This window comes from Leguminivora glycinivorella, chromosome 22, assembly GCF_023078275.1.
Source record: "Leguminivora glycinivorella isolate SPB_JAAS2020 chromosome 22, LegGlyc_1.1, whole genome shotgun sequence".
In the NCBI taxonomy this organism is placed as follows: Eukaryota; Metazoa; Arthropoda; class Insecta; order Lepidoptera; family Tortricidae; genus Leguminivora; species Leguminivora glycinivorella.
In genome coordinates, this window is record NC_062992.1 from 7,622,784 (window position 1) to 7,640,736 (window position 17,953).

General features: G+C 38.8%; 1 protein-coding gene across 4 annotated transcripts in view; it reads left to right on the forward strand.

Moving 5' to 3' along the window:
* Positions 1-2,384: 2,384 nt before the first annotated feature.
* Positions 2,385-17,953, forward strand: part of LOC125237998 (sister chromatid cohesion protein PDS5 homolog B-B) — a 41,612-nt gene continuing 26,043 nt past the window's right edge. For 3 of the 4 annotated variants that reach the window (XR_007178401.1, XM_048145266.1, XM_048145267.1), the window contains exons 1-5: positions 2,385-2,608; positions 6,699-6,788; positions 11,070-11,264; positions 11,837-12,027; positions 12,966-13,173. Coding sequence is in view for 3 of the 4 variants with exons in the window: in XM_048145266.1 (XP_048001223.1) it covers positions 6,708-6,788; positions 11,070-11,264; positions 11,837-12,027; positions 12,966-13,173 (675 nt within the window). In the remaining variant the exon portion in view is untranslated. The other variant, XM_048145268.1, reaches the window with a different exon arrangement.

Sequence of the window (17,953 nt, forward strand, 5' to 3'; positions counted from 1 at the left end):
TTAATTCGTTTCATTTCCTCTTGATACTCTTATCTCTTGAAACTGTTGAAATGATACGCATTAAAAAATAAAAGCTGTAATTTTAATATCTGATATCAGGAAAGTGTTTCTTAATTTTACTTCAAATTTCCCGAAATTTCTATAAATTATGGACACTAAGCACGCGGCGCTGCTTGTCCGAAATTTCCTAAATCGGCTGAATCGCTTACTGCCTTGGGTGACTTCAATTCGCGGCCTCTGCATTTGTAGGGTAGGTCCTCCAGCGCTCTGCCAACTCGGCCACCTTGACGTCAACCAAGGCAGCGTAATTTTTAAACAATTAAACTGCATTATAACTTCATCTTATCTAGAGAGGAGTCCAACCCAATTGGGGAATTACCCACCTTACAGAAAACTGAAGCCCAATCCCAAGGCGTCAGACACAATACATTGAGTATAGGATTAGGCCCTTATTTTATTTATCGTATGGCTTTTACACACTGGTTAAAACTTATTATATGTAGTTACATTAAATAAAACACTATTTAAAATTTACAGTTCTGCAGATAAAAACTCGCATTATTTGTTAAGTTTTTGAAATCTTCCGCGGGCCCGTTGTACTTGGTGATGGGACACTCGAACACTATGTGGTGTATAGTCTGTGCAGGGTCTCCACACTCGCATGCCGCCGACTCGCTCCATCCCCACTTGTGCCAAAGATGCGCGCAGTTACCGAACCCAGTCCTCAGGCGGTTTGGTTTGCACCATATTTGTCTGCTCTCACTGAATCCCTTGGGCCGTTCCTCTGTGCGAAATTGAAAGATGGTGCAGTTTAATTGGTGTTGCTGAGCATCCCATCTTTCCAACCACGCTTGGCTATCTTTCCATGACGGGCTATATATATGGAAGGTTTTAGCTGGTAAGTTTCGGGACTTGAGACGGGTGTTTTTGAGGCTATCAAGGTCTTCATGGATGGGCAGTAGGGAGTTACCAGACATTTTAGTGAATTCCCGTGCTAGGTGTTTATATCTGCGGATGTCCGGTGGTACGACATTGCTGAGGACCGGTAACCAGTTGGTGGGAGTTGGCATGATACAGCCCGTGATAATCCTCATTGTGTTATTTAGCTCAACGTCTACTCTGGCCACGTGTGCGCTATTCATCCACACGGGTGCACAGTATTCCGCCGTCGAGTAAACGAGAGCCATAGCAGTAGCTTTAAGGCAGGCAGCGCTGGCACCCCATGACGTTCCTGTAAGCTTTTGGACTATATTGTTTCTAGTCTTCAGTTTTGCAGCCAGTTTCTCAAGGTGGTTTCTGTACGTCAAGCTCCTGTCGAGTGTTATGCCGAGATATTTTGGGCAAGGATTATGCGATAGGATTTCGCCTCTAAATCTAACTCTTAATTGTTTGTTTGCTAGCCTGTTCGATAGATGGAAGCAGCAGACCTCCGTCTTACTGGCATTTGGGCACAAGCGCCAGTGCTGGAAATAATTGTCCATAGCTTCCAGGTCTTTTTCTAAAACTCCTTCTGTGGTTTCTATATTCTTATTTTGGATTACCAACGCGAGGTCATCAGCATACCCAAATTTTCGTGAGGTTGTGACCCTCCTGGCCCTGACAGAAATCAATAATCAGGAGGATCAAGGTATAAAAACCGGCCAAGAGCGTGTCGGGCCACGCTCAGTGTAGGGTTCCGTAGTTTTCCGTATTTTTCTCAAAAACTACTGAACCTATCAACTTCAAAACAATTTTCCTACAAAGTCTTCATAAAGTTCTACTTTTGTGATTTTTTTCATATTTTTTAAAGATATGGTTCAAAAATTAGAGGGGGGGGGGGGACACACACTTTTTTTACCTTTAGGTGCGATTATTTACGAAAATATTAATATTATCAAAAAACGATTTTAGTAAACCCTTATTCATTTTTAAATACCTATTCAACAATATATCACACGTTGGGGTTGGAATGAAAAAAAAAATCAGTCCCCATTTTACATGTAGGGGGTACCCTAACAAAACATTTTTTTCCACTTTTTATTTTATTTTACCACTTTGTCGGCGTGATTGATACACATATTGGTACCAAATTTCAGATTTCTTGTGCTAACGGGTACTGAGATTATCCGCGGACGGACGGACGAACGGACGGACGGACGGACAGACAGACATGGCGAAACTATAAGGGTTCCTAGTTGACTACGGAACCCTAAAAAGCATAATCTTTTTTTACGTCGGTTAAAAAAAGTGTACATGTTTTAGCCAACATTAAGAAAATTCAGGGGACATTTTTCGTTCCATTCATGACCAATCATCATAGACAATGAGTTAATCATAGACACGTCATTTGACCATAGACAGTAGAACGACCTTGAAAATGCGAACACGATCGTAGCTAACTTCGCTGTAGTTTTTCCCGCAGTTTGGCGTCCACACGGACTGATATAAAAAATATTATACAAATTTTCTATGAATTTAGATCAATAGGACATTACAATCCCCGTATGTTTTGTTCCTCAGTGATGTTCTAATGGACAGAATATGTTTGTTCTGTGATTGTTTTGTTTGATAGCTAGTGCCGTGGCGGTTTTGTAAACACGGGAAACGGGACCCACGTCTATGACTTATCGTACGTATTTTAGCCATTATCGGCAGCAAATCATTGTTTCATTTCAAGCATTCCTTTAAAATCAAGTATATTTTGTTGATATTATGTCCACTTCACACAGATTAACCTCGAAATGGTTGCGATGTTTGCTTAGTATGAAAAAAATGTTGATATGCCATAACTTGATTGTGGTGTTGTTACGACTGAATCGTGTACAAACGTAGTTTATGCTTGACAAAACAGTGATTTGCTCGAAATATACTGTTATTTCAATGTAATGTGTGTTTTTGGAGTGTTTCTTGCTACTAAGTTTTTCATGTTTTTGTATGAGCGTGTTAGGTGAGATATGAGCCTAAGATTGTTTGGCAATAGGTAAGTTAAGCATAGTGCACCGATATTATGGATTTAGGTTAACAGAATTATAAATCAACAATTGTTTTATGAATCTGTAAGTAAACATAGGTATTGATGCTAAACATGAAAAGTATCAAGGTGACATGAGTAATATGAGTATTACTCCAAATGTGGCCTAAATGTACAGGAAAATCTGAAGCTAACACCGTAAGTTAGTAATAATATTAGGTGAAAAAGAAATATAACCAATTCCACTACATTTTGAAGTTTGCATTCTTACTGTGCAATACATATTTCAAGGATTACATTATATTTTGTACAATGCTTTGATGATGCTTTCATATCATGCTGACATTAGCAAAACACTGGTTGAGTATTCAAATTGAAAAAAATAAAATAATGCATCAACAGTAGAAGCAATATAGTAGCTATTTTAATAAAAATGGTTTACAGATTTGAAGAATGTGTTGGTTCATTTTAATTCTTGTATTTAGACAAACGAAATTTAATTAACTCTGCAAGTATGGCAGTTCCTCATTACTGCTTAAGTTAGATAGAAACCATACATAAAAAAAAAACTCTTGAACAATCTGTGGTAGGTATCAGAAACATAGATTTACTTCTGGTTAAGTTGACTCTAGAGACTATGACCTATTTATTCCGGAATGTACCATTAAAAAATACAAATTAGGAAGATTCTAAGGGTTATCGTAAATCATACTAATAAGATAAGTTTAAGTATTAGTTATCAAGATCATTAAGTGTTGCTTGCATGTAGCAACAAGTTGAAAATTTAATCAAAATTTATATTATTATAGTTCTCATCTCAAGGGTCCAATGCAAGGAAAGAAGAATATAATAGCTTGAACAGAATATTAATTTATATAATGTTGTAATTTCCTAGCTATAATTGCTAAAATCAACTGGGTCAAGATTCCGTTGATTTCACATATTTACTTTATTCTGAATTCTGATACAGATTAAATAAACCCAATAAATCTCGGTTGTAAGCCAAAATTAAGAACGGAACTCTGATTATACTCAGGTTTCTGACTATATGGCCGGGTCCACACAGAGTGAGGCATGTCAGGGGTCAATTTCCTCTTGCAACAAACATGCTATGTAAAGCCTCCACCAGACATGAGCGTTTTGAGAGCGTGGCGTGAGCAGGGTGCAGTGCTGTCGATGCACTTTCAGCAAAACGCTCATGTGTGGCGCAGGCTTAAGTGTGTAGGAGCGTTCCATAAAGGTAAAATAATTTACCATATATCCCATAAAAATGTAAATTTTCTGCAAATTGACTGGTGTAAGAGGATCTCTTTCAAAGGCAATGTGCAGAATTATGTACTGAAAATGAACACCTGATTTCAGGGTTTGAAAAACAAATTGCAATAAAATGTAATGCATTTGTATGGGACAGCAGTTTATGAAATGCTCATGTAGACATGCCTCGGCCTCACACTGTGTGGACCTGGCTAATTAATAATTTGAAATAATTTTGTATGGACGTTCATGTTGAATTAATAAATGTAATATCCTTTGTTTTATTTTTATTACAAGTATAACTTTTCTTCAACTTGCCTTGTTAGTATGTTAGTTTGGGTCAAAATGTAGAAGCAAAATTTGACCCTTCTCCCGGTTTCCGATTGAGTTGAAATTTTGCACACATATGTAAATCACGTGACAATGCAATATTATGGTATCATGGAGCTGATCTGAAGGAGCAGAAAGGTGGTGATAGGAACTGTTATGAAACGTCGTATCCCCATTGAACAAGTTTTTAGAAACGTCTCAGAGAGCAGTAGATGACTGTTGAAAGAAATGTATAGTTAGCGATAAAAGCTTGTGCCAAAAATGAAATTTTTGCAAAAAAAAATATTTTACCTTATTTAGGTCGGGTTAAATCAGTGCAATAACTGTAAAAATTATTTTTACATAAATAATGAAGTGAAATATATGTATGGCCTGGGAATAGGTCAAAGCCTTATTACCTACATGCATTATAACACACAATGGATAGGTATGTGTTTAGCACTAGATGCTCTCTAGGTCAAAGTTAGAAATAGATCTTAGGTTATTAGAAAAACCTGTATTCAATACTATGTTTTCTACACAGTTAAGTACATGAATGAAAATATCTGAGCACACTTTTATGTTTATAGTATGAGATTAGAGTTCAGATTAGAGATGGGCCGAATATGGACTTTGCCGGCGATATTCGGCCTAACATTCAGTTCAGCTCTTACCGAACCGAACATTCGGCCGAATATTCGGTTACGCCATATTTTTAAAGGGGATGTTCATTAAAACTATTAAATGATTGATAATTTGGTTACATAATAATATGTTACTACAACCACAGACATTGCTACTAAACTCTGTCAAACAAGTCTGTCAGTAAATAAGAACAAAGAAAACTATAGGTATCCTTTTCTCTAGCACCCTAAAGAAAAGGATGCATATAGTTTTCCTTGTTCTTATTTACTGACAGACTTGTTTGACAGAGTATAATTTCCACGCTCATCGCCTAGCATTATTGTTTAAGTATGTTATGTTTTATGTTCCAAGGCATAACTATTTAAACAGCATGAACCACATGGTCAGGGTCGAATGCTACAATGAGGTTTATACTTAACAGTAATGTGTGTATATTAAGATCTATTTAATTTATTCCGGTTCTTTACTAGCTAAAGCTATGTTATTATTTACTTTAACGGGACTTAATCATCTACTATCATGATTAATTCCTAACAGTAGTTTCTAACACATATATTATATGTAAAAATCAGCCTTGAGAATTTGAGGAAAGTTAGTGTTTTTTAATTTGCCAAGAGTGGCACTGAAGCTGTAGTAGTTTCATGTGTTCGGCCTACCCCTTTATGGGATACAGGCGTGATTATATGTATGTATGTATGTATGTAGTGTTTTTAGAAAAAAAAAGCTTATAGCAAAAAAATGTCCGATGGGCCGAACTAGGTAATATGCAGACATTAAACGTCGATACAAATTATCCCAAAGTTTCATCCTTGAGAAAATGAGGAAGGTCTGGCGGCTCTGGGCTCTTAGTCCATTGTTACAGGATTTTTTAAATAATATAGCGATGAAATAAATAATATAGGGAATAATATAGCGATGTAGGGATGAAATCAAATTATTTTATATTTGATTTGTTCCCTACATCGATAGATGGCAGCACCATCGCTCTCGCTATATCGTAATCCTGCAAAAGGATTCATATAGGAGGTGCAAGCACAAATTGCTCGCCCTTAGGCAGCGTTCCCACTTAAGCGTCGCGTGTCTCGGGGCGCGCAACGGACGTCTCCGCCACGCCGCCTTAATGTAATTCACGTAAAAAAACGTCTCCTCGGTACATTTTGTATAGGAAGGACGTAAGACGCGCCCCCAGGCGGCGCGGCGCGCGCCACGCCGCCGCCACGCCACCTGGGGCGCGTCTTACGTCCTTCCTATACAAAATGTACTGAGGAGAGGTTTTTTGAATTACATTCAGGCGGCGTGGCGCGGACATCCTTTCCGCACCTCAGGACATGCGTCTCTTAGATGTGGCCGCTTAGAGTTGGTCAAAGGCGCCTAATTTCGACGGGTACCTCGGCGGTCGAGGTGGTGTAACGGTTTAGTACGTCAGCCGCGTTAGCTGGAGACCCGGGTTCGATTCCCGACTTCGCCACCAGTGTGCTTGATCGCTTTTTATTTAGTGTATGGTATCTATTTCAGTTTATAATATATTACTTGCTTTCAGATTGGCAGTATGGCGGAAATAGTGTACCCGCAAGGCTGCAGGCCTATCACCGATGACCTAGGACCCGATGAGCTCGTGCGGAGACTTAAGGTTAGTTTCTGTTTACATATCATCAGACTATACTATATAATTGTATGGTATCCATACACGCTGAGAGTTTCGCACGGGCGAACCAATCGCGGAAGGACGTGACGAGACGATTCTGTGACAAGATTTTGTTCAGTATTGAATGCAAAGTGCCAAAAATATGTATATAGAACTTTATTGCTTACACTTGTATTCACAGCTGTGTTGTTGACTGTACAACCGGCATAACGTTAGGTCGCTGCGAGAATTACATACTTTTAAATCAAGGGGGAACAGGCGCCTTCTGGGTAGGCTTGTGTCCTAATAGTACAAAAGACACGATTCCCTGAACTGTACTAGACCGAACTACTCCCAAATGATTCTGCTCTCTAGTACATTTAGTACACTCACACACGCGCAACAGAATGGGAGCGAAAGGAGCGAAGAGCCGAGGAGTGACAATGACAGCAAAGCGATCCGTGTGATCCTACCGAAACCGACCGAGAGCGCGCGAAAACGTCCGATCAGCTCTCGGCTAGTACGAGCGAGCGTTACTGTACGCCATATGCACAATTTATCTCTCGCTCTCTCGGTGTACTACTGTCCTAAAAGAACGAACTAGTACACTTCGGAGATCGTACTAGATGGGAGCGATCTTTTCAGTGAACGAGCAGGCACAACTCTACTTCTGGGCGAGCTCCGTCTTAGGCCACGTCTTCGCCTCGGCTAGTCTGTGGCCATGAGTAAGCCCATTTATTATTTGAAAAAAATCGAAATCTTGCGGAAAAAAGGAAGATCGAAACGAGTGGCGATAAACACGAGTTACGAATTTCCTTTTCTCACGTGTATCGTACGTTTTTCAGTAGAGATGACCCTCTGAAGTTTCGACCTGACAAGAAATGAAACGCTTCTCGCACTAGTGCGTAAAAAAAGCACCATCAGTACTGAAATAGTACATTTCGTTATAAGTGCGAGAAGTATGTCATTACTTCACGAGTCCCGAGACATTTTGCCACGAGCGGCACGCGAGTGGCAAATCTCGGGACGAGTGAAGAATGACATTCTCGCACGTGTGACGAACGACGTTTTTTAATACAGTTGCGAAGAAACACTACTACAATGAAATAAAACAATCATCAATTTTCCCATGGACATTGACGGATTATTTGACAATTCAAAGGCGTATTTTTGAAGCTTTTAAACTTGCGTGCATATTTTCGAGTTTGCTATTCATCTAACATAATTTATTTCATTGAGTGCCATAAAAACATAAACATTTACGATTTGGGACGATTCTTTAATGTACAACTACTTTACGATCCATTTATGCCCCGACGTATTGCAAATAACGTAAAATAATTATGACAAATCGCGTAACCTATTGAGGTTTTTGAACGTGCATTAAGTTAAAACATGGTAGACGCCTCTACTTTGACAGTAGAAGACGCGTTTCATTCCAATCATGTTCTGTTTACACGACTCATTATAACCGATTTTTCAAAGTATAAACCATTTTATAAATTATGTTTAGCATGACTAAAAGTAAACAATTACATATGAAAATTAACGTTTTAAATATTAATCACTTAATAGTATGTTTATAGTTTTATTCTGTCTTAGTAGACTAGACTAATATGAAAACAGCTCGGTAAGTAGTCGTAAAATGGAACGTATACTTCTTTTTACGCACTAGTTCGTAAAATACAACTTCTCGCACGCTAAACAGCCAAAAAACGGGCACTTTTTGAGCAACTGTATTAAAAAGATATTTACGATGTCAGTTTGTAAACAAGACGACCATTATATTGAGACTAAAGTGAAATTAAAGAATGCTTGACGTGCTCTATTTTTACAGCGCGACCCACATACTCCGTTATATCTTCATAACGTATCGCTTCCCACATTTTACTAGTACTTTTATGTTATGAGTGTTATGACACTTTGTAGGACCAAGCTATCTAAATATGCATGGCATTTAGAAATAACATAGTGTAAGTAATCTTTACTTCACGAAAGTTCTGTAGGTAGCTACGCATCTAATTTCTCAAATTTCGTGATCTGATTTTGATCTATCATAGTCGATTCCGTTTTTCGAATTGACTTAACTCTGTAAGGACGAGGCATGCGGGCACAAGAAATGTTGCCAGTATAGCGATTTCAGTAAAACTGCTGTGCACGAATGGTAGCTAAGCGCGGAACCAGTCGCGTTGCAGCATTCCACCACGGCGCACCAAACGAGAATGTTCACCGTTCAGTCCCAATTATATGAATTGCCTTATCCTTACTTTTGAGATCTTTAGTTTTTGGCCATTTTAAATAAGTCATGGGGTTTCCTGTATTAATTTTCCGACTAAGTAACAATGTTGACTACTGTGTCTACGAAAGTACGGTTAATCTATGTAGTCACTGTAGATTAATTATACCTATTTACCTAGTCAGCAAATAGCTGAAACGTTTAGCTAAACTGATTGTTTAATTACCACGAACATGTGCCGTACACATTAATTATGCATGAACAATGCGCTGGCATAATCAATTGTTGCAACTACTAATTTCACTTATCAAATCATGTTGATTAGTTTCTTAGTAAACGCACGGACTGCGAAGAAACTAAACTAAGATATTCTATTACATATTACACATATAATCACTATACCACTAGCATTATAAATTTTTTTATAGATACATAGTACGAGGGTTTACTGGTGAAACCCGATAAATCGAGATAATAATTTTGTTCTTGAAATAACAACATCGTGGAAATTGCACATAGTTCACACATACACACATACAATCACGCCTGTATCCCATAAAGGGGTAGGCAGAGCACATGAACTACTCAAGATTCAGTGCCACTCTTGGCAAAAAAACCGGCCAAGAGCGTGTCGGGCCACGCTCAGTGTAGGGTTCCGTAGTTTTCCGTATTTTTCTCAAAAACTACTGAACCTATCAAGTTCAAAACAATTTTCCTAGAAAGTCTTTATAAAGTTCTACTTTTGTGATTTTTTTCATATTTTTTGAACATATGGTTCAAAAGTTAGAGGGGGGGGGACGCACTTTTTTTTCCTTTAGGAGCGATTATTTCCGAAAATATTAATATTATCAAAAAACGATCTTAGTAAACCCTTATTGATTTTTAAATACCTATCCAACAATATATCACACGTTGGGGTTCGAATGAAAAAAAAAATCAGCCCCCACTTTACATGTATGGGGGGTACCCTAATAAAACATTTTTTCCCATTTTTTATTTTTGCACTTTGTCGGCGTGATTGATACCAAATTTCAGCTTTCTAGTGCTAACGGTTACTGAGATTATCCGCGGACGGACGGACGGACGGACGGACGGACGGACGGACGGACGGACGGACGGACAGACGGACAGACAGACATGGCGAAACTATAAGGGTTCCTAGTTGACTACGGAACCCTAAAAAGGGGTTGAAAGAAAACGAAAATTGTGACATTGCAGTGACAGGTTGCCAGCCTCTCGCCTGCGCCACAATTTAACCCGTATCCCACAGTCGACTTCTACGACACCCACGGGAAGGAAGGGGGTGGTGAAATTCTTAACCCGTCAATAGCAGCTATTTATATGGATATAGTTCGAATTTCAAAAACCACGTTGCTGAAGTTATTGGGTTTCACCAGTAAACCCTCGATTATTACAGTCACCGGCATAAAGAAGTGGTGATATCTGTACCTTGTCGCTTTTAATCGTGTGACAATTTCGTATGACATTTCAAACGAAACGTTAATACGACAAGGTACAGAAATCATCACTTATATATGCCGGTGACTGTACCACTCAAACCAGTTTTTAGGATCAAAAGAACTTCATACTGAAATATATACTTTGGAGGTACGACTATAGATATAAATGCCCTTAAAGGCGTCCGTGTAACTGGTAATCTGCAGACTCCTTTGGACGATACGGGAAAGTTCTAAAATTGAGAAGCCTATTTTATTTATCCTCTTATTAGGGTTTATTTTCCTTACCTCAACAGGAAATAGCGAAATCCTATGAAATCGTGTCTCTGTCAATCGTGTAGTGTCAATTTATCACATACAAATAAGAGAGATTTAGGGCTCATTTAGACGGTACGAGAACTCGCATACGAATTTTATTACATTGCGGTATTTGATGGCTGTGCAAAATTGTATGTAACCTCAACAGCCAGCAATGTAACTAAAATCGCATGCGAGCTCGCACGCCGTCTAAATCAGGCCTAAGAAATAAATATGTATAACGAAATACACTTTGAAAGCACCAGCACCAGATGACATTATCTTTTTTCTCTACAGGCGTTGGCACACACCCTTCAAGGTTTAGGTCAAGATGAGGGAATGTACCAGCAGTACATTCCTCTGGCCCTCCACCTGGCCGACGAATTCTTCCTCACCAACCCCTCCCGTGATGTCCAGCTGCTTATAGCCTGCTGCATCGCGGATGTGTTGCGTGTGTACGCGCCTGAAGCGCCGTACAAAGATCAGGAGCAGGTATGTCCTAGGACAACACTATAGAACTGAATAGAAGACATGTCTGGCGCTCTGTGGTGACGAGTTGTAATGAATCCTCGCGATGTGCGACTGTTTAGAGTATGTTGTATCGTGGATGGGTCGCGTGTGTACGCGCCTGCAGCGACTTGTAAAGGTCAGGAGCATACATGTTTGAACCGGGTTACTTGGATATCGCATCAAGTATGTAGTGCTTTCCAACTTCCAACAGCACAGCCTGAGCAGTTTTGTTTAGATTGTATAGTTCATTTTACATACAACCTGGCAAAAAAGAGAGAAAATAATCCACCGTCTAATATGACTGTATGTAAATCGTTCTACATGTGGCAACTATTGAATTACTATTGCATCAGAAAAGTAAGTGTTGCTACGATAAAAAAAAGTTTCATTTCTACTCTTTTTTTGCCAAGCTGATAAGTCCAAAAGGTGGTATTGTAAACTTGGCGGTTGCCTGTCAATATGCTGTTCTTATCAGAGGACCGAAATCCGCAAGTTGTCATGGCGTAATTATGATTTTTTTTAAACTGTCATTAAAATTCTCATTTATTCCACAGGTGAAGACAATATTCCTGTTCCTAATCAACCAGCTGCAAGGTCTCCGTGACCCGAAGGACCCGGCCTTCAAGCGTTACTTCTACCTGCTGGAGAACCTGGCTTACGTCAAGTCGTTCAACATGTGCTTCGAGCTAGAAGACTGCCAGGAGATATTCTGCGCTCTGTTCTCGCTCATGTTTAAGATTGTCAAGTGAGTACTAGTAGCTATTTTGTGCTCTGCTGTCGCTCATGTTTATGTTTGTCAAGTAGGTAAAGATAGCTAGATGTGCTTAAAGCTGGAAGACTGATAGGAAATCTTTTGTGCTCTGTTCTCACTCATTTTTAACTTTAAATATATATATGTATTGATGTCATTCGTTATCTGTGATGAATCAACTTTTTCTTGCTTTTTGCAAGAATTGCCTATGCTTATTATTAGCTCTACTTTTGTGAGTTTTAACCTGGCCATCGTGAATAAAGATCCTTATTTTACATACCAGATTAGGGAATAATTAAATTTTGTTTTTTTTAGTAAAACAATATGTGACCCAGTGGAAGAGACACTTTTTTCGTACAAAAGTGAGGGGCAGCTATGTTCACTGGGTCACTGCTCGAAATAAAGTTAAAAATAGGAAATCCTATAAAAATATGATGTATTGCATAGCTTGTATATCTGTCTTTTACATGTAATAAGTATAAAAAAAATTAATTAACCTAAATCCAAATTAAATTTTCTGACCACATGTAGTCGAAGTATGCGTAATTTTGCTGGCAAATAAAAGTTGATTCACCCCTGTAAATCTTCTTATATCAGGCCCCGTAGCCGAATGGCGAAACGAAAATGAAACGCCGCGAAAGGTAGTCTGGCTCTGTTGCGCCAATACGCAAGAGCGATAGAGATAGATATCTAAGAGCGTTTCGTTTCGTGAGCGTTCCGTGAGTGTTTGTGCATTCGGCTACGCACGCAGGTATGATTTAGGAACGCGCGACGTTGGCGCATTTTTCGTTTCATGACGAAAAAGTTTGCGTTTTTCGCGATAAGCGCGCGTCGATGGCGTGTCTCTATCGCTACAAATGCCCATTGACTGCGTTTCTATCGTTACAAACGCGAAACTTAAAATTACATCTAAAACATATTTTTTCCCCCAGCACGGAGCACTCATCCAAAGTGAAATCCTTCATGCTGGACGTCCTCTGCCCACTCATCACGGAGTCCGACGTGGTCTCCAACGAGCTGCTGAACGTGATCCTCATGAACCTCGTGGAGCCCAACAAGCGCGAGAGGAAACACGCGTATGCGCTGGCCAAGGAGCTGATCAGCAAGACTAGCGAGACCCTGGAGCCTTACATACAAGCGGTGAGTATCCTCGAGAGATGGCGCTACAAACACCAACTGACAGAGGTGTTAGCCGCTCTCAAGTTCGGGCATACATTAGCAATAGTCTAGTGGTCTCCAACGAGCTTCTGAATGTGATCCTCATGAACCTCGTGGAGCCCAACAAGCGCGGGAGGAAACATGCGTATGCGCTGGCCAAGGAGCTGATCAGCAAGACTAGCGAGACCCTGGAGCCTTACATACAAGCAGTAAGTATCCACAAATGGGAATGTATCCTTTTGTCGACCGAAGCCGTAATTTGGAGAACCTTAGTACACTCATAGACTAAACTAAATAAAGGAAGACGTGTAACTCAGTACATCCGTCCATACTATATACTTATACTATAATACTATACTATATATACTATACTATATACTATATATACTATTATACTATATACTATATACTATATATATTATATACTATTATACTATACTATATACTATATATACTATAATATACTATTATACTATATACTATATATACTATATATATATACTATATATACTATACTATAATATTATAAATGCGAAAGTAACTCTGTCTGTCTGTCTGTTACGCTTTCCCGCTTAAACCACGCAACCGATTTTGATGAAATTTGGAACAGACAATCTTTAGACCCTGAGACAGAACATAGGCTACTTTTTATTACGAAAAAAAAGGTATGAAGGGGTTGAAAAAGAGGTTGAAAGTTTGTATGGGATTTCTTAATTTTAAATGATAAAACCATGAAACTTTATATTTTAGCACTTGATAAGAAATCATTAAACATATATTTAAAGTCACATACAGGTCGAACGCGATTAATTAACATTATTTTTACCTTTAAAATAAACATGGTGGGAAATAAACATTAACTAAAAGCGGGTAGATTATATTTATTTGTCTACCCCGAACATTTATATAAATTAATATCGGGTAGTTTTGTGTTGTTTACATCTCCGGTGACATTTTGCTGGGACGTCAGTCTTCCGCGACCACGGCCAGTGCAACCTGGCCGAAACGTTGGAAAAAAGTTAAAAATAATGTTAATTAATCGCGTTCGACCTGTATGTGACTTTAAATATGTGTACAAAGCGCGAGAACTTAAAGTGTTATATCATTAAACATCTTGATAAGGGATAGGGATAGGGATAGGGATAGCGATAGGGAAAGCGATAGGGATAGCGATAGGGATAGCGATAGGGATAGCGATAGCGATAGCGATAGCGTTAGCGATAGCGATACGGATACGGATAATATGGGTATCGTTAGAGGGATACGGATAATCGGTCGGCGGTCTCTTACAATCAATGTGCTCTAAGACGATCGTTGTTTGCTTGCTTGAAGATTACGTTTGCGATAAGTATAAGCAAAATGTAAAAAATTGTAAGGGATAATAGAAAAAAGTACTTTTTACCCACCGATCATAGTGTCGAAATACGGGCTATGTGTGATGTTTATAAAGGTTTCCCCAGCGTATATAGAATTACCTACGCTGTGGTCGATGTGTAATATTTCTACAATCATTGCAAGCAAAAGTATTATGTGCAATCGAAATAATCGCAGATAAATATACCTACAGAGAAACCTACGGTCCCTACGGATCCAAATGAAAATCTTAATGAATACTTTTATTACGCGGGCGAAGCCGCGGGTAAAAGCTAGTCGTTTTATATGTTTGACTCGTAAAACAATAGATGGCATTACTATACTCTCGCGACAAATGGTATTGTTCAATTCACGAAATAATTTCATTTAAATGACCTAAGTCGTATTATTTCAAAATTTGGAACATGATCGTACAACATTATCACTATATAACACCGAAATTAACAAAAACAATTAAGTCATTTTTTACCAATCGGGTACTTGAATCAGATTCAATTCATGGGAAGTGTTTTGTACGTTTGATGACTAATAGCAAACATTATAATCCGGTAGATGGCGCGTATGCAAGATGCACAACACTGCATGCTAAACAAAGTTGGCATATTGAAGATAAGTTTTAAATTCAATTTATTTATTGTTCGAATGTGAGTAGTTAAAATCGCTGTCAATAGAAATTGCCAACAATGTAAACAAACCATTATACAAAATATCAATATTTTAGCACAATTTTATTATTTCAAAGGTTGCATTTAGCCAGTATCTGATGAGTTAGAATGAAAATTAAAGACATTTTGACAACGTACAAGGTTTGTTTACATTGTTCACAAATTCTATTGACGGCGACTTTATAAATGATGAATTGATGATAGGGTTAGTATTTTGTAACATCACAATCTGCCAGAATTTGGCGTACAATACTCTTAACTCTCAATATGCACATTCATTATCATTAGTATTTGTTTTTTTTTTTGCACAAGTTTTAACGATTATTCTAAATTATCTTGGACGTACATCCCAGAATAGGCAAAATATGCTACGTAAAATATTACAACCCTAAGTGCGGATGTCAGGAAGGATTTCAAAGGCGAAAATCAAAAATGGCGGCTTAAATATATGGGATATCGGTCCTGCATCCGATATCGGATCGTATAATGTGAAAACGCACTAAGACGGAAGTATTACTTTCAGATTATTTTATTTTTATTACTATAAAAATGTTTTACCACAAACAGCTACATATATCAGCACGACAGAGTCAGATGGCACTATTATCAGAATAAGACAGAAGTTGTACGATTTGCGGCTAATTTATGATCAACATTCATCATTTCATCATCGATTTTTTTAAATATATGAATGTGGAATAAAACAATATATTTATAAGTCAATTTTATTAATTAAATTCTTTGAAAAGTTTCTTAATTATCATGCTAAGTGTTGAAATGCATTGAAATATTTATTTTCAGTACAGATGGTGTTTTTTTTTACGCACTAGTGCGAGAAGTGGTTCATTACGAGTATATGTTAGGTCTAAACTTCGGAGGGCCATCTGTACTGAAAAACGTCGTACGATACACGTGCGAAAAGGAAATTCGTAACTCGTGTCGATTTTTACGCACTTGTATCGTAATGCACTATTTCCAAGTAGGCATATTACAATGATATGAACGTCAAATAAAGCTACGCCGGCTTTAACCCTACGCCTCAGCCACTTTTTTTCAAAATACACATGCAAAAGTATTCATAAAGAAAATATTAACAGACTGCTCTATGGAAATTAATTTCAATAAATTATACAAAGTACAAAGCTACTATGCTTAATAAGAGATGTTAGAGATACTGTATAGAGTCTCTAAGTGTCAAGGTATATCTAAAAAAATAAAAAAAATATACATGATGAAGAAAAAAAAACGAACTGATACAAATAAAAAATAACTAAAATAACTTTAGAGTTTTAAAAGACTCTTGATGTCTCAACTAAAGAAAAAATATATATAATGCCGCCGCGGGGCGGAGCGGCGGCGGGGGCCGGCGGCCGAGGCTCAGGCTCGGCGATCAGCCACGACAGCGCCAGCTGCAGAAGGCTCGGCGGTCAGCCGCGTCAGCGCCAGCTGCAGGAGGCTCGGCGGCCAGCCGCGACAGCGCCAGCTGCAGAAGGCTCGGCGGTCAGCCGCGACAGCGCCAGCTGCAGGAGGCTCGGCGGCCAGCCGCGACAGCGCCAGCTGCAGAAGGCTCGACGGCGACGGAGCCGGCGCGACGGCGCACGGGCGCGGGCTTGTGGGAGCGGGGCTAAGCCGGCTCGGGCGCGGCTCGAACAAGCGGGCGCAGGCGAGTCCATGCACACAGGGTACACGCTCGATGGATCTAGAACGTTATTCACAAAAGATGTACTCGTGTAATGCTTTACTTGTCAGTTCATACCTATTATTCAGGTCTTTTAGTTTCAATTCTAATTTGTGAAATTCATCGGAGCGATGGTTCAACTCCTGTGCTGTCAGGTCAAGTTGGTATTGACAGTTTAGAAGCTCATCGCTTAAGGCAGCTGTTACATTTTGATGTATTTTGAATTTGCTTAGCTTTAGATATTTTTTAATTTTATTTGACCCTTTCAACGTCACTCTGGGATCACTGCCGCCCTCTATGTGCACAGACTGTTTTAAATCTACAGGGTCTTTCATTGGGGAGCATGATGCACTGTCATGAACCACATCTAAATCAAATATATTATATTCAGCAAATATACTTAAATTGTTTTCAGCCAGAGCGGAGTTCCCGGAGCAATACTTGCAATACCATTTTGAATCCGACTCCTGCAGTTGCTGCTCGAGGTCCCGGATGCGTTGTAATGCCTGCTCATGTATCTCTTGGCATTGCTGGAACCGATCAATGACTGCCTAGAGGTCATCCCGTTGTCCTTGCAGGTCTTCATACTTGACATCTTGGTTGGCTGATTGCTGATTTTTGAGGCTTGTGTTACTTGACATCTTGGTTGGCTGATTGCTGATTTTTGAGGCTTGTGTTTGTTTCATTCTAGCCACCATCACATCCCGGTGTGTTGTAACCTTGCTAGTTTGTTCTGTAACATTATTCATCATGTGAGATATTGAAGCCTAAATGTATTGTTAAAATATATTAAATAGGGCTTATAACAGGATATAATGTGATTAAGATAAGATACAAGAATATGGAACCACAGCCTTGATTTTGTTAACAAGATTTCATATAACAAACTTTGTAATTCACTTTGTTGCAAGTTACACGGGATAGCAGTGAGTAAGGTTATATCTCGAGTTGGTTTAACAAAGAAAATGTAAATATGGAAGTTAAAATACTATTATGTACTTCAAATGTTTACAAACAGAAAACACAAAAATAACCTATGACAGTT